This window comes from Notechis scutatus, chromosome Z (genome assembly GCF_049901735.1).
Source record: "Notechis scutatus isolate UNSWTSFEM ecotype Mainland chromosome Z, rNotScu1.2, whole genome shotgun sequence".
NCBI lineage: Eukaryota > Metazoa > Chordata > Lepidosauria > Squamata > Elapidae > Notechis > Notechis scutatus.
In genome coordinates, this window is record NC_142025.1 from 61,957,085 (window position 1) to 61,981,226 (window position 24,142).

At 38.8% G+C, this 24,142-nt stretch overlaps 1 protein-coding gene across 5 annotated transcripts in view; it reads left to right on the forward strand.

The window, feature by feature from the left end:
* Positions 1–24,142, forward strand: part of MLH1 (mutL homolog 1) — a 91,822-nt gene that overhangs the window by 64,071 nt on the left and 3,609 nt on the right. For all 5 annotated transcript variants that reach the window (XM_026679514.2, XM_087948000.1, XM_087947999.1 and 2 more), the window contains 5 exons: positions 833–941; positions 1,403–1,466; positions 3,006–3,167; positions 3,876–3,968; positions 4,858–4,971. In XM_026679514.2, coding sequence (XP_026535299.1) covers positions 833–941; positions 1,403–1,466; positions 3,006–3,167; positions 3,876–3,968; positions 4,858–4,971 — 542 coding nt within the window. The remainder of the gene's footprint in view (positions 1–832; positions 942–1,402; positions 1,467–3,005; positions 3,168–3,875; positions 3,969–4,857; positions 4,972–24,142) is intronic.

Here is a 24,142-nt window from a genome sequence, read left to right on the forward strand (position 1 = left end):
TTACATTGTGAAGTATTTTGAAAAATCTGGATTGGATTTTAAAAGTTTATACATATATATTGTTTGATTTGAGTTGAATTTAGAAATGGACTTAAATATTTGTTAATCTTCAGATTTTTGGCAACAAAATTCTTATTTAAGTAATATATTTACTTTTAAACAAACTTCTAAAATTTGGGGTCGGTTTTACTAATGGGACAATTAAAATGGTTCTTGGTTTTATATAGTTTTAAAAGTAACTAAAGTAGATTAGGAATAAATTGCAAAATCCATAGTGATTTTAAAGGTCTATATCAGTGATGGCTAACCTTTTCAGTTTGGTGTGTCGAAAATTGGGAAAAAGTGTAGCCTTCCTCGGGTCGTGTGTCACTTCAAGAAATATCAATAATTTGGTTTATGACGGACTGGGCTGGGGTGATCACACAGGGCTGTGAAGCTCGTCTCCCTGGTCTCAGGGCTGCAAGTGCAGGATGTGGGGATCGGAAGGCCACCTTACAGGGCTGTGAACCTCATGGATCTCCTTCCCTCCTGTAGCATTCCTGAGGTAATGAAACTGACAAACCTCAGTTTATGGCGGTTAAAACTGGTTCTCTGCTGCAAAGATCTTGCGGCAGCGGTGACACCACGCCTCCACGCAACAAGCAGGGAGCAGGGATTGGAGCAGAGCACAGGCAGCCTCTAAATGTGCAGGTTTTCCCCACACCAACAGGCGTGTCAGTCAAAGTGCCTCGGCGTGTCACGAGTGACACGCGTGTATAGGTTAGCCATCACTGGTCTATATTATTATTAATTTTGTACGATATCCTAAACGTAAATAAACTTGTTATTTCAGGTCTTCAAGAGATGCTTCGTGATCATTCCTTTGTTGGATGTGTTAGTCCTCAATGGGCACTGGTTCAGTATCAGACAAAACTTTATCTTCTGAATACCACAAAACTCAGGTGGTAGACTGATGCATTGTTATTTTTGTCAAAACAGAATTAGTTGAAATAGGAAATAAATCTTAAATAGATGTTCTGGACTGCAGCTTAGTTTTTGCATTTTGTTCGTAGTCCAGAAGATGGGAGAGAGCATGTTCCAATTTAAGAATAACATGTGATTTGTGATAGAATATACCAGTCTTTGGAGCAATTTGCTGATGATAATGATATTTTGAAATAATATATAATCAGCACTCGAAGGACATTTTCATTCATTTTGTCTGAATGCTTCAATATTCTGCTAAAATAAGTTGATTGATTTTATGTATTGTTGATTTTATATATTGCTGACTTTGATTGTCACTTCTAATTCATAAATTAGAATATAATTTGTAATTAATAATTTCATGGTAAAGCTTAATGCTAAATATACAAGAGAATGTGCATTTAAGAAGCTGATTTTTGTTTTCTTTTGATTCAAGTCAAGAAATGTTCTATCAGATCCTTATTTATGACTTTGGAAACTTTGGAGTTTTAAGATTATCAGTAAGTATACTTTGGGGGTAGAATTTAAATTTGATACTTTACTAATCCTTCTAAAGATAGTAGTTCTTTTTATACATTTTAGGCTAGCATATAAGACATGTATGGAAGACCAATGTAGTTTCCTTATGCTCTGTTAATACCGTGTTTCTCATATAATAAGGCCGGGTCTTAAATTTTATTTTGAGCCCCGAAAAAATGGCTAGGTTGTCTTTTCAGGGGTGACTTAATTCCCCCCCCTTGCATCTTTGGGCGGGTGGGCGGTGACAGCTTGGATGTTGACCTCGGCGTTGGTGGGGCACTTTGTATCGGGGTCAACGCAGGCAGCACCATATCCGGGTGTGCAACAAAAGAACTTCCTAATGGCAAGCCCCCCCATTCCCCCCCATTTCGCATGTTTTAATATAGGCCTTAATTTAGGGGGAGGGGCTTAATTTCATTTCATGCCTATAAAACATGCTGGGACTTCCTATTGGGGGAGGCCGTATTGTTGGAGAAACAGGGTATTTACATGGTTTTTTAATATTTACATGTTTTTAAATCCATACATATGTTCTGTTATCTGTCCCAACTTATCTGTAGTTATCTGTTCCATCCTTGTAGAAGTTGTTATTCAGAGAAACTCACGTGACTCAGATATACATATGGGAGATGTAAGACCCAAATTATTTAATACTCATAATACAGAGACATGTCTGGTTCACAATTCAAAGGTTTATTAAAGAAAATAACCGTTTGCAAACGAACCTTCAAGTCCCTTCCAAAGATTGGGTTCAAGAAGAGCAAGATCTAATGGTCAAACAAATCATTTTATACATTCTACACAATGCACGCCACGCCTAAGAAGACCTACCCACTCCCCTTATCTTTAAGTCATACTATAAGGCAAAGGGTCGGCTTGACCGTTTCTTTCTAGGCACCAGATATCTTAACTTGTTTACTTGTACTTCACCTTGGGTGGATGTCCCTATCTTATGTGCCTGTTTTATTGCCAGAGGCCTTGCCTGGGCGGATGTTCCTATTTTCTCAGAAGCCTGCAACTATCCAGCACATTTTGTTTAACTGAACATACTTTGTGGTTAGGATACAGCAACAAAGACAACACAGCTTAATAATGCACTTACTATTTCTAATTCTATTATAAAAGAGTAGCTTAATATTTCCTTCACATATATAGTTTTGTAGAACATTCTGATATTAAGAGCCAAAGTGTGGTTTAATTGTCAAATTTGTTTTTATAATTTATTTTTTATATAATTATTATGTGTTTTGATTACTATTTATATATTTAGCTGTGTAGTCTCTGGACCTGTTCAGGATTGATAAATTGTACTCCCAATTTAATTGTGGAAGTGTGTTACTGCAGCCTTCCACAGTATTTAACACACCCTCCACCTGGGAAGGTGACAATAATTTTCATATCCCATCTTTATATATAATTCATATAAAGAAATGTTCTCAGACTGACAGTCTTTTGGATGCCTCTAGACAGTATATTGTTTTCATAAATAATAATGTTTTATGTTTCTTCTGTGCATATAGGAAGCAGCTCCTCTCTTTGATCTGGCTATGTTGGCCTTGGAGAATGCTGAAAGTGGTTGGACAGAAGAAGATGGTCCAAAGGAAAGCCTTGCTGAATATATTGTTGACTTCCTATCAAAGAAGAGTGAAATGCTAAAAGACTATTTCTCCCTTGAAATTGATGTACTACTATAGCATTTGACTTCTAAACAATGAATTCATGATTATACCCAATTATTTACATTAATAATTCCAGTACATGTAGTCTTGCCTAATGATGACAATTGGAATTGGCAGTTTTGTTGTTAAACAAAGTGATTGCAAAATGAAAATACAACTGTGCTTATGATCTTAGTTCAGCTTTGCTTTACCAATCTTGTAAATGCAAGGATTGGTTACAAGGATATTTTTTTATGATCATCATAACTATAAGTTGCAAAACAAGGACGATCTGTATGAAATATATACATATAAATAAAATTATTCACCCAGTGGCCTGCTACCAATATTCAGTACCGGTAGTAGTAGTGCTGAAATTTAGTTATTTAGATAGGAAATTGTTGGCATAAAAGTTATGAGTTAACCTGTTGAAACTATGCATATCTATAGTGGGCCTTCTCTCTTCGAAAGAGAATCTAAAAGCAATAGTAAGATAATACCTTTAGTAACACCATCAAAATAAATCTAAAACAGTAATATAATAGAAATATGTTCATAATCTGGCATTTTAATTGATCTAATAGAAATAGCTTATAATGGGTTTTTATATATGCAACACTTGTTCTTTTATGTTTAATATCTTCATGTTATTTATCTTATTTGCAGTCATTTGAAACAAATGACTATGGAATATGATGATGAAAATATGGTATAAAAACTTTCTGTTTACAGGAAGGAAATCTTACTGGACTGCCACTTCTGATTGATAATTATGTTCCTCCACTGGAAGGGCTACCTATGTTTATCCTTCGTTTGGCCACAGAGGTACGTTGAAATTCAGTATAAATTACTATTTTTTAAACCATATGCAGTCATGCTTAGATAGGTCATTTTTATTTCTTAATATTCAGCATGAGAAAAGAAAGCAAAAAGGTGCAAAAACATATATCTGAACTGAAGCCCAACTGATAATAATTTATTTTAATATTACCAGTTCTGTCAAAGACTTAAATTATGGAAGACCTTAATACTGTTTTCCCAACCATTCATCCAACTTCTTAAATTACAATGGATTGCCAAATCTCTATCAAACGTAGTTTCATTAATATACTTCCCATTTTTAAAAAGTTAAAATTGAAATAGATTTTGTAAAACATAACTATAATCATTAAAATCTTCTGCAATTTATTTCTATAAAGGTTATGATAGGATTGTTTGTTTAACTTATATCTTGCCTTTCCTTAAGGCAATGTACATAGATCATTCTTCAACTTTTTCCCCACAAGAACCCTGTGAGGTAGCTTGAGAGTAGACTTGATTCTGGGTTTCCCAAGTCCTAGTCCAGCTCTTTAACCAGCACACAATACTGGCTTACTTTCTTCATTCTCGGAATATCTCTATTCATAGGAAGTAGAACCTGTAAATAGGTTGTTTTTAATCCCCCCCCCCCCAATCTTTTATATATTCTCAACTTTGTCTATGAAATATACTTATTATCAAGTTTAACATTACATACAAATGTAACATAAACAACTAATAAAAATTAGATTAAAGAAATCAGAATGGAGTGTTTCAGTTTCTAATTGTCATATCACTACTATCACCCCTGCTAAAAGGTTAAAACTACAATATTCTTTATTTATAATAACTTGTCTTTGTAACTGACCAGTTCACTAAATCTAGAACTATACCTTTTATTTAATTTTTTTACCAGGTAAACTGGGATGAAGAAAAGGAGTGTTTTGATAGTCTTAGTAAAGAATGTGCCATGTTCTACTCTATTAGAAAGCAGTATATAATGGAAGATTCTGGTCTCACTTTTCAACAGGTATTGTCTATAGTAGTAAAAAATGAAAAGATCATTTTTCACCTGTAGCCATCATGTATTGGAGTTACAATTTCCAGATTTTCCAGCCACTTATCTTAGAATTTTGGAAGTATACATTTAAAAAGCACCAGTTTGGAAAGGCAAGAACATAAAAGCTATACTTGTAAATCTTGTACCTAGAGTATTAGTATTTGTGTATTTATTTATTAAATGTATATGCTGGCCATCTCGCTAACAAAGTGATTTTGAGTAACTTACAGTGACATAAAAGCATAAATATAAAAGCATTAAAATTAAAAACCTTTAAGCAAAGGTTAAAAACAAAAAACACATATGTTGCAGAGGTGACTTTTACCTCTGACTCAGCTAACCATTTCCAGCACAGTGCTCCCCATTTGGTGCTCCAAGCCAACAACCACAGAACCAGGTTTTAAAACTCTTCTGGAAGGCCTCTAGTTGTGGAATGTTACAGGAGGCCAGGGACATTGCAAAGGACGCTCTTCTGGATCCTGTTAGCCAATTACTTGGCGGACGGAGTCCATAGAATGCTTTTTCTGAGTAAGTGGGGCAGGATAATCCCATTAGGCAACATATTTCCTTAGATAACCTGGTTCCATGCTGTGAAGTGCTTTAAAGGTGATGATCAAACCCCTGAATTATGGAGATAGAGATACTTTATTTTTTAATATCCCGGAAGAGGTTTATATTGCTAAAACATTTTGGCAATAACCTTTTCCATTAAGTAGATTTTAGTTCCTTCAGTAACCAAATACCATGTTTCCCTGAAAATATGACTTACCTAGAACGTAAGTCCTAGCTTGATTTTTGCACATGCACCCAATATAAGACCTACCCCCCAAAATAAGCCCTAAGGGACAGGGTGCATGGGTAAAAATTAAGCTAGGGTGGGGGTGAAGGGTGGAGCTGCCCTACTTACAAGGCCTCACACACTACGACACCTGCCTCGACTTGCAGGCCCACTTCTTCTGTGACTGCTTGCTGCCGCTCGTACGTGTCTCCCGCAAGACCCTCTGCAACCAAGAAATGAGGTCCAGATTGATGCACGCGGTGCCTCCCTAGCCTTCATTTTGCCATCAGAAGCTTTCCAGAAAGCCCTCTGCAGCCGATAACAGCTCTGGATCTGGCAAAACAAGGCCAGGGAGGCACTGCACGTCAATCTAGAGCCTGTTTCTTGGCTGCAGAGGACTTTCTGGAAAGCCTCTGATGGAGAAATGGAAGCCAGGGACGAATGCGTGCGAGCAGCAAGTTGCTGCAGAATAAGTGGGCTTTCGTTGCCGCTGCCGCGAGGTGAGTCAATAATCAGACCCCCCCCCAAAATAAGACCCTTGTTTTCGGGGAAACACACTATTACATCAGCAATATTGCATCACATCAGCAATATTACGTCATGTTATATTTTAGTACACGTTTGTCTTTTTCATTTTAGTGAAAACATAGTATGTACTCTTGGGGTAAGGGCTCTGAAGAGTATGTTCATGCAATAAAATCTTTAGAAGTTTTTAGTTGAATTGATCCTTGATCAAAAATTCAGTTATGCAAAAGCTTCACAGAATAATGCTAAAGTAATAATTGCCATGATGTTGCCAGAGTACCTTGATCATTCTCCTGAAGATGTGTGTGCACAGATCAGCAAGGAGGTTAATTCAATAAAAAAAAAACAAAAAAAAAACACTGAAACTTAGTTAAGCAAAGTGGTGAAATTTCTGTTAAATCCAAATTTACATTATGAATGTAATCAACATAATTTGTGTACTTATGCAAGGTCAGTACTTGTTTATAAACACAAGCAAGCCTAGTTATACAAGCTACACTGCATGTTCCTTGATGTACTGGAATTTTGCATTGTTTCTAAAATGTCATACAAGATCCTACTTATTGAAACATTGACTAAAATTAGCCTACTTGGATTGTTCCTGGCCCAGCTAATGTTAATGAATAAATCTACCACTGAAGTGTTGTGGTCTTATGGCCTGATTAAGTCAGTAGTCAATACTGTCCTAGAAACTAAATAGGGAATCCTTTACCTGGATTGTAGAAACATTGGAGCAAATTTTCTCATTACTGTAGTGGCAGCTTCTGTGTCAGATCTTTCCTGTTACCTAATAGTTTTTATAATATTGTTTCTGTCCTGCACATTGATGCTAAGAGTCTGAAAAATCATTAAATGGTTTTTAAATTGCCTGCACATTTAAGACAATTTTGCACACATTTTTGTTTGTGTCCCATCCTTTGATGGCACTCTGAATTATTAGTTTCTTGATTAGCTGGTTTTATTCCAAAACTCATGTCTTTTAAAGGAGACATGTCCTCAGAAATATCCAACTTTGGAGACGATAGATTTTGTTTGAGAGACTGAAGTCTGAAGTAAATTTTTGTCTATTGAATAAATTTCAGAGAATCCAGATCATTTTAATTTCAAGGATTTTTTTCCAGAAACAATCAAAATATGGTAAAGAATTTCGATAAAGTTAACACAGAAAACTAAAATGGATTTGTGGTTCAATATGCCAAACAATAATGGTTTGTAGATTAACATACGAGTTATATTTTACTGATCCAGGTTTAGTAAAATAAAGTAACATAATAACAACGTCTTAATGAAATTGTAGGAAAAAATCCTACTGTTACTCTAAAGCATGTTTGCTGCCTACTCTACTCTAAAGCATGTTTGCTGCCTCAACATTAATGTTATCCTATGCTGAGATAGTACACTGCATGTGCCTCCTACTTAGTATGTCAGTTGTAAAATGTTGTCTAAAGGTCTTAGCTTATGTAGAATAATGTGCTTGGGGTAAAATTGGATTTCAGTTTCATTTGTAGCATACTGGGTAAATAGTATTGTTGTTACCATTAGTAGTAAATGTTGATGTGACATACTACAAAAGTTATTAACATTCTTACAGTAAGATACAGAAAATACACTCTAGCTTATGTGAACACTTTGATGGACAGTTACAAATCATTATCTCTGGATCTATCTGGTGATGATCGTGACAACAAGATTGCATGTTAAAATATATGAGAATGGTAAAGAGCATGGTGTCAGGCTACAGAACTTTTCCCATTCACTCAACTAGAATGAACTTATCAAAATGTATCAAAATGTATCAAAAAGAAATCCTTTATTGAGATGAGACAATTCATGTAGGAGTTCAAAGCAGCGTCTGAGGTCTCTCAGGCATACAGGGATACATAAGGGAGTTTAGAACCCCTCCCCTTATCTCGATGTGTATTTAGTGAAACAAAAGCCAGTATGTTAATTCCTCCCCACCCCTTTTGTTAGGAATGATTTTTTTCACAATTTCCCAGGGCATACCTAATTTCCCCCCACCCCCTTTTTAGAACAAACTTTTCCAGAGATTCCCAGGACACATCTCACTGCGGAAGTTTTATGATCCTCTCATCTCCTGGCTGTGCCTCTCAGAGGTGATAGTTCTGGCCATCTGGCTTTTCTCCCTCCATTGTATCGTGTGGGTTATACAAATTCGATATAAGATTAAATATATTCAGATTACATCAAGAAAGGATTTCTTTATCAGCCTCCCCCTCTTTTCTTCTTCCACTGAAAGATACATGACAGATACAAATGACAGATACATGGATCTGACATCCTGCCCCCCTTAAAAAACAGATAGGTCTACTTGGAAAAAACAAAAATAATGCAGTACATTTGCAATTCAGGATGGTTTATCAGGGTATTTTTGGTGGAACTTACGTAATAATGTGGGTGCTTTTACGTGTCGTTTGGCTACCCACTCATTTTCTGAGGAAGGAAGGTGTTTCCAAGCTACTAAATATTGTGTGGATCCACGGTGAGTGCGTGAATCCAGGATATCTTTAATTTCAAAATGTTGTTCCCCATGTACCATGATGGGGGTTGGAGGTGTGGGAAGGGGGGGTCTGAGGTTTGAAGTGATCTCTGGTTTGATCAAGCTACAGTGAAATACTGGATGAATCTGCCTAAGTGTTTTTGGAAGTTGAAACTCTACCATCACGGGGTTAATAATTCTGGAGATGGGGAATGGGCCAATGAATTTTGGTCCTAATTTCTTAGAGGGTTGTAATGATTTTAAGAATTTTGTGGACAAATATACATGGTCCCCAATCTTGAAAGGTTTAGGTTCGCAACGTTTTTTGTCTGCTTGAGTTTTGTAAACTGCTCTAGCTTCCTGTAAAGATAATCTTACCACTGGCTACATGGCTTGTAAGTTATCCATCCACTCCTTAAGGGAGGTATTTCAGGATCTTTGGTGGGTAGTTCCGACATGGGGTTGAATTCTTGGCCCGTGGCTACCTGGAATGGGGTGACCCCTGTGCTACTATGGACTGAGTTATTGTATGCTACCTCTGCAAAAGGAAGAAGGTCAGTCCAATTGTCCTGTTGGTGATTAATAAAACATCGTAAATATTGTTCTAATATGCTGTTCACTCTCTCTGTTGATCCATCAGTTTGGGGGTGATTTCCTGATGACAATCTCTGGGTGGAGCCTAATAGGTTTAAAAACGCCCACCAAAATTTGGATGTGAACTGAACACCCCTATCTGAGATAATCCGTTGGGGAGCTCCATGAAGGCGATAAATGTGTATTAGAAACATCTTTGCCAATGCCTTGGCAATTGGGATCTTTTGGCATGGAATAAAGTGAGCCTGTTTGGAAAAAAGATCAGTTTCAATCCAAATGACAGTATTTCCAGCACTTTTGGGAAGCTCCACTATAAAGTCCATAGAGATCTCTTTCCAGGGAGCAGAAGGGTCTGCTACTGTTTGTAAAAGTCCAGGATATTTTCCCTGTCTTCTTTTTGCAGCAGCACAGGTGGGGCAGCTTGCAACATAGCTTTTAATGTCCTTTTTGAGGGACGGCCACCAAAATTGTCTTTTGATAAGGTGCAGAGTTTTTACAAACCCAGTGTCCCGCTATTTTGGAGTCATGGCAGCGTTTCATGAGGTCCATTCTCTGGCTTACAGGGACATAGAGTTTGTTCTCTACCTAAGCCAGTCCATCTTTGAGTAAACAAGTGTTTTTGTTAGGCTGGAGCCAGTCGTCCTTAAGTAGTGCCTCCTTAAATATTGACGTCGTTGTGTCTTCAGTCAGGGATGATTTTTTTTCCTCTTGTGCCCGGGTGATTACTTTGGCTGCTAGTTGGGTCGGTTGGATCATCGGTTTTATAACCAATTTTGTTGCTGTTGTATTGGGGTTTTCTGGACAGTGCATCTGCTAAGAAGTTCTTTCTCCCAGGAAAATATTTGAGAGGGAAATTAAAACGTTTAAAGTATTGAGCCCACCTTGCTTGTTTTTCAGAGAGTTTCCGTGGATTTTTCAGGGCTTCCAGATTTTTGTGATCGGTCCATAATTTAAAAGGGATTTGGTTTCCTTTCAGGAAATGTCTCCATGTGAGCATTGCCCACCGCAAAGCATATGCCTCTTTCTCCCATATGGCCCATCTTTCCTTGGTTTCCGTCAATTTCTTGGATGTATAAGCGCATGGCTGTAATTGTCCACTTCCATTTTTTTTGGAGGACTGCTCCAACTGCAACATCATTAGCGTCTGCTTGGATGACAAAAGGTTGTTCAGGATCTGGATGCTTAAGGACTGGTTCTGCTGAGAATGGACATTTGAGTTTCTCGAATGCCGCTTGGCATTCCATTGTCCAGATAAGGAGTTGCCTTGGTTTGAGTTTCTCCCCCCCGCCCTTCGTTTTTAGCAAGTTCGTGATAGGGAGCGCGATGTTTGCAAAAGCTGGAATGAATTGGCAATAAAAGTTCACAAACCCCAGGAAACTTTGCAGTTGTTTGCGAATGTGCAGTGGGTCCCAGTCCAGTACAGCTTTTACTTTCTGTGGGTCCATCTCTATTCCCTCGTGGGATATTCTATACCCCAAATAGTCAATTTTTTCTTGGTGGAATTCGCATTTGAGAGTTTTGCATATAGTTTAGCATCTAAGAGTTTTTGTGAGGACTTCACGGAGTAGCTTGATGTGTTCTTCCATTGTTTCCGTGTAGATTAAAATATCATCACGATACACTAGAACCCCTTTATATAAAAATTCATGAAGGGTTTCTTTGATCAATTGCATAAACATGGCAGGCGCTACTTGCAATCCAAAGGGGAGCACTTTAAATTGGTAGCATCCCAATAGTGTGTTAAAAGCTATCTTCCACTCATCGCCTTCCTTTATTCTGATGTGGTAATATGCCTCTCGTAGGTCTAACTTTGAAAAAAAAATTCCTTTCAAGAGGTGGGCTAACATGTCCTTCATGAGGGGGAGTGGATATATATTCTCTATGCAAATTGCGTTCAATTTTTTGTAATTAATGCACAAGCGTACGGAGCCATCTTTCTTTTCGTGGAATAACACTGGAGCAACTATTCAATGAAACCCCTTTTTAAATTTTTATCAATAAATGCTCTGAGCTCTTTCATTTCTCTGGGAGACATGCAGTACATTTGTGGTTTTGGGAGTTTAGCCCCTGGTAGGATTTCGATAGCGCAGTCTGTGGCTTGATGGGGTAGGAGTTCATCACAAGCTTTCTCACGAAATGCTTGGGCCAGATCCTGGTACTCATTGGGGATGTTAATGGGTTCAGCCGATTGTCCGGTCACAGCTGATTCTCTGTTCTCTGTCCCTTTCTTTATTCTTTCCTCTGAGCTATTTGCAAATATTACGTCTCTCTGGAATTGTACGGTTCCTGTCCTCCAATTTATTTTTGGATTCCATTTCCGCAGCCATGTGAGACCTAGGACTAGCAGCTCTTCCATTCCTGGGGCTACAATGAATGTGAGCATCTCCCTATGGTTCCCTAGTCTTATTTTCAATGGTTCTGTGGTAAACCTGGCTTGCTTCCCCCCCGCTATAGTTCCATCTAATTGGCAGAAAGTGATGGGATTTTCCATTTCTTTCAGTTGGACCCCCAATTTCTCTGCAAGGGAGGGATTTATTAGGCATCGGGTGCATCCTGAATCCAGCAACACTGCAACTTCCTCCCCCTTCCCTGGGCTGGGGATAAACAGTCTCAGGGGTAGGGTGATTGGTTCAATTGGATTGCTTACCAGTGGGTCATCTTCCGAATTGTTTTCGGACTGGGTCAGGTCCCCTCGAAGCGTTGGGGGTTCTTCCTCTGGGTTGGTGGAATCCCACATCTACTCGGCTCCTCAGGCCAGTCTCCTTTCCTCAAGGGCTGGATGTTCCGAGTTTCCCCCCTGCTGGGTGGTCTAGCTTTCTGGCAAGGATCTTCGAACGGCATTCTGTTACGCGGTGTCCCTCCTTTCCACACTTAAAGCAACCAGACGCTCTTGGAGTCATGGTGGATTGGGGTTTGAAGACTTCCTGTTTCCCCTGGGGTGGGGATCTTTTGCCACTGCGGTACTGGTTTCGAGTCATGTCTATCTCCGCCTCCTCTACCATCATGTACCATTTGTGCAAAAGGTTTGGGGCCCCACGGGCCAGGCAGGCAGCGTATAGGTCATCATTTAGTCCATCTTTGAACCAACAGACTAGGATATCCTCTGGCCAGTCTACCCGGCCGGCCAGGTCACGAAATTCCTCGGTGTATTCTGCTACCGGGCGACGGCCTTGTTTTACAACTCTAATTCGGTCACAGGCTTTTCTATTGGCGAGGGGGTCCTCGAAGCGGTGGCGTAAGGCTGTCATGAAGCGATCGAGCTTTCTTAATTCTGGGGTGTTGACGTTATGGAGCGTCACCATCCATCTGGCTGCTGCCCCTTTAAGGGCCAGGGTGACGATTCGTACTTGGGACCCCTGGGTTGGGAAATCCTGCCCATTTTCTTGCATGGAGGTGAGCACTTGCGCCAGGAAAAATCCCAGTTTCTGGGGGTCTCCATCAAATTTTACCCCCAAGGGTGGGATCTTCCTCTGCAGTTGTATGTCTCTGGGTTGGCCAGGATTAATCCCCTGATCCGGGGCGTTTAGGGGTCGGGTACCTGGTATGGCTGCTGGTTCTTCGGCTTGTCCCTCTGCCCGCTCAGTCTCCACTGGATCCAGGGTTGCGGTTCGGGTTCTCTCATTTTCTGGTTCCCTCACTCTCCTGCGTTGTCGTCCTGGTGCATCCCTCACGTTGAGGTTCTCCAGGGCTTCCCTCACGAGGCGATTTATGTACCGTCTCATTCGGTCGTCGGCCGGTGGCTCCTCGTCGATTTCTTCCTGATTCGATAGGGCCTCCAGCTCCAATTTCCACCCAGGTTTACGATTGCCCCAGGTGAAGTTTACTCCTCTGGTTCTTCCATCCCAGCTGTCTCTTTTTCCTACACCTATAGACCACTGGGGCTTGGTGGAGGTTTCGTAGGCAGCCTCGCTGTCTTCGATGGGGTGCACCAAGTCAGTATCTGGCTGGGTAACTGTCAACGTTTCTCCACAGCATTCGGCTTCCCCTTGGTCCTTGCTCTACTCAGACATTTTCCTTTCTTGCAGGGTCCCCTCAGTAGATTTAAGGGTTTTTTGTTTTTTTTAAATTTCCTCTCCAGGCTGACCTCTATTGCAGACGCTGCTTTATCTCAGGCTACAGAACTTTTCCCATTCACTCAACTAGATTGAACTTCTCAAAACGTATCAAAACGTATCAAAAAGAAATCCTTTATTGAGATGAGACAATTCATGTAGGAGTTCAAAGCAGCGTCTGAGGTCTCTCAGGCATACAGGGATACATAAGGGAGTTTAGAACCCCTCCCCTTATCTCAATGTGTATTTAGTGAAACAAAAGCCAGTATGTTAATTCCTCCCCACCCCTTTTGTAAGGAACAATCTTTTTCACAGTTTTCCAGGGCATACCTAATTTCCCCCCACCCCCTTTTTAGAACAAACTTTTCCAGAGATTCCCAGGACACATCTCACTGCGGAATTTTTATGATCCTCTCATCTCCTGGCTGTGCCTCTCAGAGGTGATAGTTCTGGCCATCTGGCTTTTCTCCCTCCATTGTATCATGTGTGGGTTATACAAATTCGATATAAGATTAAATATATTCAGGTTACATCAAGAAAGGATTTCTTTATCAGCCTCCCCCCCCCTTTTCTTCTTCCACTGAAAAAATGACAGATACATGGATCTGACCACATGGATTAATAGTGAAATGAAATAAAAGCATATGCTGTGTGTGAAATAGAATATGTAAATTCTGTGTTTTTGCGAAATAGATCATTGAAAGATGTAATAGATCTGAAAGAAAATGACCCCATCTTGTGAAGTTGATCAGCATATATTTGGAAATGAAGGTGTAGGTTTAATAATGAACAAAAGGCCAAAATGTGTATCAAGAATATAAATTGTCATCATCTGTGTTATAAATGCATTATGAAGGTAGTAGCAGTGGTGGGATTCAAATTGTTTTACCACTGGTTCAGTAGTCGTGGCTTGGTGGGTGTGCTTTGCCTAACGTCGGCACACAACTTTCTGCACACCAGCTGAGAACTGCAGCGCCAATCAGCTGAGTGGAAAAAGAAAAGTGCAGGGGCGGGTAGGAGTGCTGATCCTGCACTTTTCTCTTTCTCCTCTGGATGAATTTTTTTCAGTTGATCGTCGGCTTTTTTTTACTACCGGTTCAGCTGAACAGTCTGAACCAGTAGCATACTACCACTGGAAGGTAGGAATACAAAGGTTGATAACAGTTGCATGTTATGATCCACTAAATGGTAACAATGGAAGAATCAGAAATGAGTTTTTTTGGGGGAAACCTGCAGAGTTCTGAGTAAATATGATGCAGTGAGAATATTATTTTGTTTAATGACAAGATGGGATCAGAGAACAGGATTGTCAGAGATCTTTGAAATAACATCTATGAAATCATACTAGTGTAAAATATGAAAAAGAATGCTTGATGGAATTTGAAGTGAAAGAATTTGTGGATGTGGAAAAAATGGTCTTAGAAGGGATGAAAAAGGCCAAATGAGAATAAAGGAAATAATGATGAAATGGTTAGGGAAAAGATTGAAGCAAAGGAATACTGGAAGGAAATATTTTAGAGCTATGCATAGGCTTGAGAGATAAATGTAGGAGTGGAATTGAAATGAATTCTTTGACTATAAATAGGTGCAGGCTGAGCTGAAGCGTTGAGCTTATGGGTACTAATAAAATTTAGTGTGCAGTGTATTATCATCCAGGACACAGCCTAGCATTAAAGTCACTCCCCATAATACATGTATTCCAGAAAGTTGCCTGTTTTACCTTCATCCATATGTTAATTTCAGTTTTTCTTCATTGTGGTAAAAAGTAAACATGGACAATTAACAATGATCAGCCATGGTGGCACAATATTTAGAATGCAGTACAGCAGACTACTTCTGCTGACTGTTGGCTGCCTGCAATTTGGCAGTTCAAATCCTACCAGACTCAAGGTTGACTCAGCCTTCCATTCTTTTGAGGTGGGTAAAATGAGGACCCAGATTGTTGGGAGCAATATGCTGATTCTGTAAACTACTTGGAGAGGACTATAAAGCAGAGTAAAGTGGTATATAAGTCTAAGTGCTATTGCTATTGCTATCTGTACCAAGATGAGAGGTAGAACTATAGCTACTAGTTTTGACAGAAGGATGAATGTAGATGCTATTCTCAATGAGATAGAGATAAATATCCAAATCACCTTTCAGCTACCCTTATCTCTGTCTCCTTCCACTTTATATGAATGATACTCATTAAACAGGACATTATAAACGTCTATGTTTCTTGTAGCAGAATTATATCCTTGCCATGCAGGGGGTCAGAAAAACTGGAGCTTCTATTAAGATACAAGACATTAGATTCCATGTTAAGGTTTTTAAAGTATTTGCTTTGTACTGCCCCACAAGGCTATCAATGCCTTCTGTACTAAGAGTCCTGACCTATTTTATGGTCCTGCTGACTCCAACAATAAGTGTATTGTGTGAAGATTCAGATTTGAAATTATCAGGAAACTGCTCATAAAAGTGAACAACTATAGACATTTTTAATTTTGGGGATTCTGATCGTTTTAGAGAACTATTGAAACATGAATTAGGAGAGCGGAGCTGGCGTCACGATGATACGGCATGCGATCTTGGAGGTCTGAGATCGCTGCCGATATATTTGCTCCTGGACTGTCCTATCGGATCTAAACCGTCCCGAAGAGGCGGTGAAAGTGAAGAGCGCATCCTGTCGATCCCAGGGATACCGCAAAGTCCCTGATAGATCCAGGAGCTCTTCTTGCCAGCGGCAAAGAGGCAGCCATTAAAGCTGCTGAAGTTGGGACAGCTCCGAAACGAAAGAGAACAGAAAGAGAGAGTGTGCCAGTTTAGTAAGGACTTTTTCTTTATTCTAAGATTTGAAAGGACACCCTAAGGAAAAGAAATAATCTGTAAAAGTTTTGACAGAAGTGATTAAGCGGCGATTTTAAACAGGAATGTCAAAGTAATATTTTTTTTTCACATTGCTGGATTTTCTATACATGATCTTATATTTTGAAACTGGACTGGTTTTTTTCTTTTCTTTCATCTATTCTTTTTCTCCTTTTGATTTTATAATATTTTAGGCTAGAGACTCCCTTTTAGTTATTTGTTTTAAATATCTTTTTCTTTTTTTAATTAATTCTTATGATATTTTGCTTGGAAAAGGAGGAAGAAAGTGAAAGCAAAAGAAACTTTGTAACACTGCCAACTAGAGGCTTGGAAATATTCTATTTCTCTTTTGACCAGACAAAGCTGAGAAAGAACTGAGACTTCTTTTCAAGGACATTGCTATTTGATAAGATAGAGGGAAGAGCATGGGAGAGTATTATTGCAGGTGCTCTTCTGGGTTTCTATCAACAGCTGGAGTCTGGTGTTGAAGCTTATAGGAAAAGAAAAGTTGATAAGTCTCTGGAGAAGAGAGTTATAACAAGAGCCTTGGATAATTAAACAAAGTGCAGTGTGCTCTTTTTATTTTTTCTAAGCTGCGCTACCCCTCCTCATCAGTTTACTTTTTGTAATAGCTATTTGGATTTTTGGCTCTTCGGAACTTCTCTTTGTTTGTTTTTCTTGGCTTTGGAAGTTAAATTTCTGCGCTTGCTTTTTATTTTAAAGGAAAAGCTTTAGTATTAATGATTCCCTTCCTTTTCTTTTTAAGGGAGTAGCCTTTTTTCTCTCTCTCTCCCTTCTTGGTATTTTTGTCTTTCCATCTACCTTCCATATTGGGGTTGGTTTTTTTGTTTATCTTTCTGGCCTTTTTTTCTTCTTCTTATGCATCCTTTTATATTTGAGACCTGTTAATTGGATTAAGGTGTTGAAGAACCTGAAGAATTTTTTTTCTTTTTTTATTATTATTATTATTTGGCTTCTTTTTTCCTACTATTTTTATTTGGAACTGCAATTGGTTATTTCACAATTGGATTAAGATCTAGAAGAACCTGAAGATTTTGAATTGCTCGAAATGAGTAGGAAATTAACAGCTCCTGGTTCCTCAACTTCTACTTCTTCCTCTCCACCATCTGGAGGACAACGTTCAATACAGACAATGTTAAGGCAAGAAAAAGAACAAGAAAAAGTGACCCTGCAGATGATTATGCAAGGAATTCAAAATATTCAAACAAGATGAGAGAATATTGAAAAGAGAATAGGGAACATCGAACAAAGAACAGGGAAAACTGATGAAAAAGTGGAGAACATCCAAAAAATGATGATGAAGTATGATGAGAGACTCCAAAAAATTGAAGAAGATAAACAAAGAGACAAGAAGATTGGAGACATTGATAACAGATTAACTGTGGTTGAACAAGATAAAAGTGGTATGCTGAGATGGGAGATGGACAGATCAGAATTTTATCTTAGATTCCAAAACATAGAGGAAGAAAAAGGACAAAATCTAGCTGAGATAATGATAGAAATATTGGCTGAAGCTTTGGAAATAACTGAAGAGAAGATGATGGATGGAATAGATGAGGTCTATCGAGTCTTCACAAGACATACGATGAGAAATAGCTTACCAAGAGAAGTTCACATCAGATTTACAAAGAAAGCCATTAAAACGCAAATATTGCAAGTGGCAAGAGAGAAAACTTGAAATACAGAGACAAGGAGATTGTGGTCTTGAAACAAGTACCCAGAAGAGTGAGAGAGATAAGAAGAGAATACCGATTCTTGACCAAATTGCTACTTTAAAAAGAGGTGAATTATAGATGGCTGATTCCAGAAGGTTTAATGTTCACATGGCAAGAACAGAGATATAGAATTGACTCAATTGAGAAAGCTGAATCATTTTACACAGAATTTTTCAGAGGGAAAGAGGAAGAGGCAGAAAAAGAAATTTCAATAATTGAATTCCAAGAGAACTGCCAAATGACGACTGAAAAAGAAGAAGGTGCAGTAGGTGGAAAGGAGGAAGCCAAAGAACGTGAACCAAGATCCACGAGAGCTGTCAAACCTAACTACAAAATATAACCATGGAAGAGAAAAAATTGATTACAATTAATATAAATGGACTTAATTCAACCGTTAAAAGAAGGAAAACCTTCCATAAATTAGAGAAATTAAAATTTGATATAATCTGCCTACAAGAAGTACATATTAAAAAGCAATATGAACAATTGTTGATACAGCCAAAATTAGGGAAAATATTTACTTCCCTGACACAATGCAAGAAAAGAGGAGTGGTTTTATATAATAAAGAGACCATCCCAGCGAAATTGATTTATACTGATGACGACGGAAGAATACTAATGGTGGAAATAATGGACAATAATACGAAAACACTCCTGATTGCAATCTATGCCCCGAATGACAAACAAGAAGAATTCTACAAAAAATTACATATGAAAATAATTGAACTGGACTATGCTAATATAGTTATGATGGGAGATTTTAATGGAATTGTAGACAATAAACTGGACTATACAGCACAGAAAACTATAAAGCAAAACAGAAAGACTCTCCCTAAATCTTTTTTTAAAATGGCAGATGAAATAAACTTAAAAGATACATGGAGAGAAAGAAATGCTAAAACCAAACCATACATCTTCTACTCAAATAGACACTTAATATGGTCCAGAATAGATATGATATATTGATACAAGTCCTTGGGCAAGTGACAATCCAATGACAATTAAATGGAAAGGACAAAGAAGAAGATCTAGATGGACGTTAAATAATACTATTTTAAAGGAAAAAGACTTCACACAGTGGATGGAGAAAGAACTGGCTTTTTTCTTTAGAGAAAACAAAAAAGAAGATACATCAATTCAGAATGTATGGGATACAATGAAGACATATGCCAGAGGCTTGATAATAGACTATACGAGGAAAAGAAATACCATGAAAAGATTAGCCTCTAAGGCATTAGAGGATGAGTATAAAGGACTTGAAAAAGAGCTACAGAAAATGCCACAGAAAAAGGACATTAAGTTAAAAATGGATATAACCAAAGATAAAATGGGTCTAATAGAAAAAGAAGAATTAGCACAGAAAATTAGAGGTGCTAAACAGAACTACTTTGAAGATGCAAATAAACCAGGTAGATGGTTAGCATATAAATTGAGAAAGGAGAAAGAATCAAGGAAAATATTGCAATTAATAGATGATCAAGGCCAAGTTTTTATGGTAGTAAAGAGAAGAAGGAAATCATTCGAGACTATTATGGGAAACTACACACAAGAGAATATTGATGAGGAAAGAGTTAAACAGTACCTACAGAATGCTAAGTTACCCCAGATACCTACAGAGATTGAAACAATGTTAGAAAGCAATATAACGATGATGGAGTTAACTGAAGCACTCAAGAAGCAAAATAATGGAAAGGCACCAGGCCCAGATGGACTTCCGACAGAATTTTACAAAACATTGCAAGAATCGTTGAATTTTCCATTGCTAGAAGTTATGAATGAAGTTATGTTAAAGAAGAGCATACCTAAATCATGGTCAGAAGCTTATATTACACTTGTTCCAAAAGAGGAGGCCGATCCATTACAAATCAAGAACTATAGACCTATCTCCCTACTAAACGCAGATTATAAAATTTTTGCTTCAATATTGGCAGAAAGACTAAAAAAATACTTAAATAATTTTATCCATCCTGATCAAAATGGATTTCTGCCAAAGAGACAAATTAAAGACAATATGAGAATAATCTTGGACACTTTGGAATACTACGAGGCACATCCTGGAAAACAAATGGCTGTGATATTTCTAGATGCACAGAAGGCATTTGATAATGTGAATTGGCGATTCATATTATTACTGCTGGAACAGATGGGCTTTGCTAGAAAATTTATTCAAGCAATAGAAACTATATATTATAAGAAAACGGCAAAGGTAATGATAGAGGGAGAACTGACAGACTCTATCGATATAAGAAAAGGAACAAGACAAGGGTGCCCACTATCACCTCTGTTGTTTGTGTTAACTTTGGAAGTGCTAAACAGAAATATTAGAGATGAAAGGAATATAAAAGGGATGAAAATTGAAAAGGAAGAATTTATTTTTTATCTTAGAAGACCCACTAGAAACAGCATCAAAATTGATAGAAAAGATAGAGACATATTGAAAGGTGCCTGGTTTGAAAATAAATAAAGATAAGACAAAGATCTTGACAAAGAATATGCTATCAAGACAAAAGGAAGAACTGGCAGACCTATTGAAAATCCAGGTCACGAATAAGATCAAGTACTTGGGGATATACTTGACAGCAAGATGCAGTACACTAAAAGAGAATAATTATATCAAACTTAAACAGCAGATAGCGCTAGATTTGACAAAATGGGAAAATTTACAACTGTCATTAATAGGGAGAATATCAACATTCAAGATGAATATATTATCCAGAATTTTATATTTTTTTCAAACAATTCCAATTAGGCTTGGAAAAGACTACTTTGAAGATTTAAATAAAATTGTGTTGAAATATATATGGCAAGCTAAGAAAGCGAGAATAAAGTTAAAACTTTTGCAAGATGCTAGAATTAGAGGAGGATTTGGTTTGCCTAATTGGGAGTTTTATTACCAAGCTACAAATCTGATGTGGGTTAAGGAATGGATAACACTAAGAAATACTAGATTGTTGACATTAGAAGGACATGATTTGTTGTTGGGGTGGCATGCTTTTTTATGGTATAAAGGAACTAAAACACAGGGGTATTTTAGAAGACATTATTTTCGGGAGTCTGTGGTTAAATTGGGAGAAGATTAAAAGACGTTATTTGAAAATTCCAGTCTGGCTATTGACTATTGAAGCATTTTCTTATCCTATCATATACAAAAAGGAATAAACAGTTAGATATGGTGAAATACTGAATGAAAAGGGTGAACTTAAATCTATACAAAAACTAGAGGAACAAGGTATAAAGATGAATTGGTTTTCATATGCACAAATACATTCAAGGTATGATAAAGATTCTAAAACAGAGGTTTCTATGATAAACTGACTGACTTAGATAAGATTTTGACAGGTACCGATGAAAAGGTGATTAAAAAAATTGTATGGATATTTATTAGAAATTAAACTAGAAGAAGAACAAGTTAAAGAAAATGATTGCTTGGGGGAAGAATTTTGGATATGGGATTGATCTAGAGAAATGGCAAAAATTGTGGTCTCAAAATTATAAAATGACAATGTCACCAGCATATAAAGAAAATTTGTATAAGATGTTTTACAGGTGGCATTTCCCCCCGACAAGAATAGCAAGAATGTTCAAGAATAAATCCGAAAAATGTTGGAAATGTCATCAGATACCTGGCTCATATTACCATATGCGGTGGACTTGTGCAGATGCTAAAAAATACTGGACTAAAATCCACACGTGGTTGGAAAAAATGACAAAAAACCATATAGATTTGAAACCAGAGATATTTTTATTGGGAATTTTACCTGAAATATATAGTAAAGACTTGAAATACCTGATTGTAAATGTATTAACAGCGGCTAGGATTGTATTTGCTAAAAACTGGAAAAATGGGAAAACACCATCACAGGAGGAAATCATTAAGAAAATATTGGAATGTGCAGAAATGAGTAGATTGACATTTGAAATTAGAGAACAAGATAATAAACAATTTTATAAAATTTGGGATCTATTCTACCAATGGTTAGACAATAAAATATAGTAATGAAATATGTAGACTTTTAGAAAATACTAAATATATAAAGATGTATTCTTATTACATCTACAAAATGATTTTAGGATAGATTTGGGATGATAATATGAACTGTCATAAAACAAATTAAGTAAAATATGATTATTTCGTAAAGCATGAATGAATAAAAGTATAGTCAAATGATTGATTAATAATGATATTAATGTATTTAATATTTGATTGAAAATACGAGATTATATACAAGGTAATTGTAATTGAAGACTACGAAATGGAAGCACAAAACAATTTGTAAACCAACCGGCACACTGTATGGATATATATGGAAGATGGCTTGATGGCAGAAAAATCCCCTTTCCCCATTTTCCTCTTGTTTGCCAAAAAGCCTCCATTCCGAACACTGAAGTTTCGGAATGGAGACTTTTTGGTGAATGGGAGGAAAATGGGAGGGGAATTTTCCTGTCTGCCATTCTTCCCTCAGTCTGTGCTAAGCTTAAGGAATAGCTCCTTTCGGCCGCTACAGAAGGGGCCCGGTGGAGAGGCAAGGGTGTGCGTGGGGTGCTCCTTTCGGCCACTGAAGAAGTGGCCTGGTAGAGGCAAGGCGTGTGAGGTGTTCCTTTCAGCCGCGATAGAAGTGGGCCCGTGGCTAGGTGAGGTGTGTGGGGGGAAAAGCCATTTTTGGGGGGTCTAAAAAAAAAAAAAGAGCCTATCTTAGATTTCAGGCCTTTGTAGAGGCTGTGTTGGTAAGATGACCTTGAAGTTGTCCAAACGGGATATTTTATTACTGATACTGATACTTTTTTGGCACTGACTTAAAAGTAGATTGACTTTGTCAAAATGGAAAATACTAATTGGGAAGACTGAAAAAAATCTAAGAAAAAGATATTTATCATAAACAACACGTTAGAGACTGATGTTGTCCAAATGTCAGCAGGTCCTTACTGCAACTTCCTCTAAGCGGAAGGAAAACAGGGGAGGGGCATGGCCTGGGTGGTTGCGGCTAACTGGGTGTGGTCCGCTTGATGTCGCTTGTGTGGGTGGTGCCTGTGGGGTTGGGGAGGGAATCCAGAGGTCTCCGTTGAGTGGGGCAGTGGGCGGGAGGCTCGTCCTGCAGGATGAAATGAGGCAAAGCAGAGGGCATGGTAGCTACAGCTGGAAACCTGTCAGCCACCACGTGCTCTCCACCCTTTGTGTGCGAGGGGATAGTTTCCGGCTGTAGCTGCAGCCTGCCAGCCCCTCAGCTGACGCACACTGAGGCTCCGGAGTCCACTGCCACCACCAGGTTGGCCGGAGGTGGGAGGAATGTGATGCAGACCACTGGACATGCTTACTCTGTCCCACTGTCTGTTTTGGCTTGCAGTTGGAGAGCAGGTCGCCACTGGTCATCTTGGCCCCCTTGGAGGTCTTGCCCTGTGCATGGAGCATGTTTCCCTCGTGCACCCTACTGCAGCGGCCCACAGAGGTGTTGAGGTGCATGGGGTGCGCAAAGGGAACACACTCCATTTGCAGGCTAGGGATAAGACCTGCAAGGGGACCAATATGACCAGCAGAAACCTGGTCTCCAAATGCCAGCAAAACGGAGAGAAGGAGTAGGCGGACTGATGGTATCTGGCAGTAGCTGCTCCACCTTCTGCCTCACCTTGTCTTGGTCCGCAGAGGCAGAGGTGCAGGGGAGAGGCATATGGTCTGGCCTGCTGGATGCATCGAGCAGCTGCCTGTCCCACTCCAGCCATATGGGATGGAGCAGGTGTGTCTGGTGATCCACATCATATGCCTCCCCGACTCTGCTGCTGCCACATCTGCTTCTTTAAAGGCTAGGTGTGAAGCCTGTTGCCAGGCACTTCCCTCCTAAATGCAGACCCACACACACATACACACACCTGAAAGGCGGGAGACACTTCAACCTGGTGGTAGTGGGCCAGGCCGAGGCAATGTTGGCCTGCCACCTGTGTGTACATGCATATGCCGAGATGGCATGGGCCAGGCCAAAGCAATGTGGACCGGTGCCTTACATTTTCCAGGACAGCTGTGCAAGCCACTTCCTGGGCCACATCCAGCCCGCAGGCTTTAACACCCTTGGTATGGAGAGAGCATACTGCCCTGGCGGGGGAGGGGGGGTCCTCCTGTGCTAAT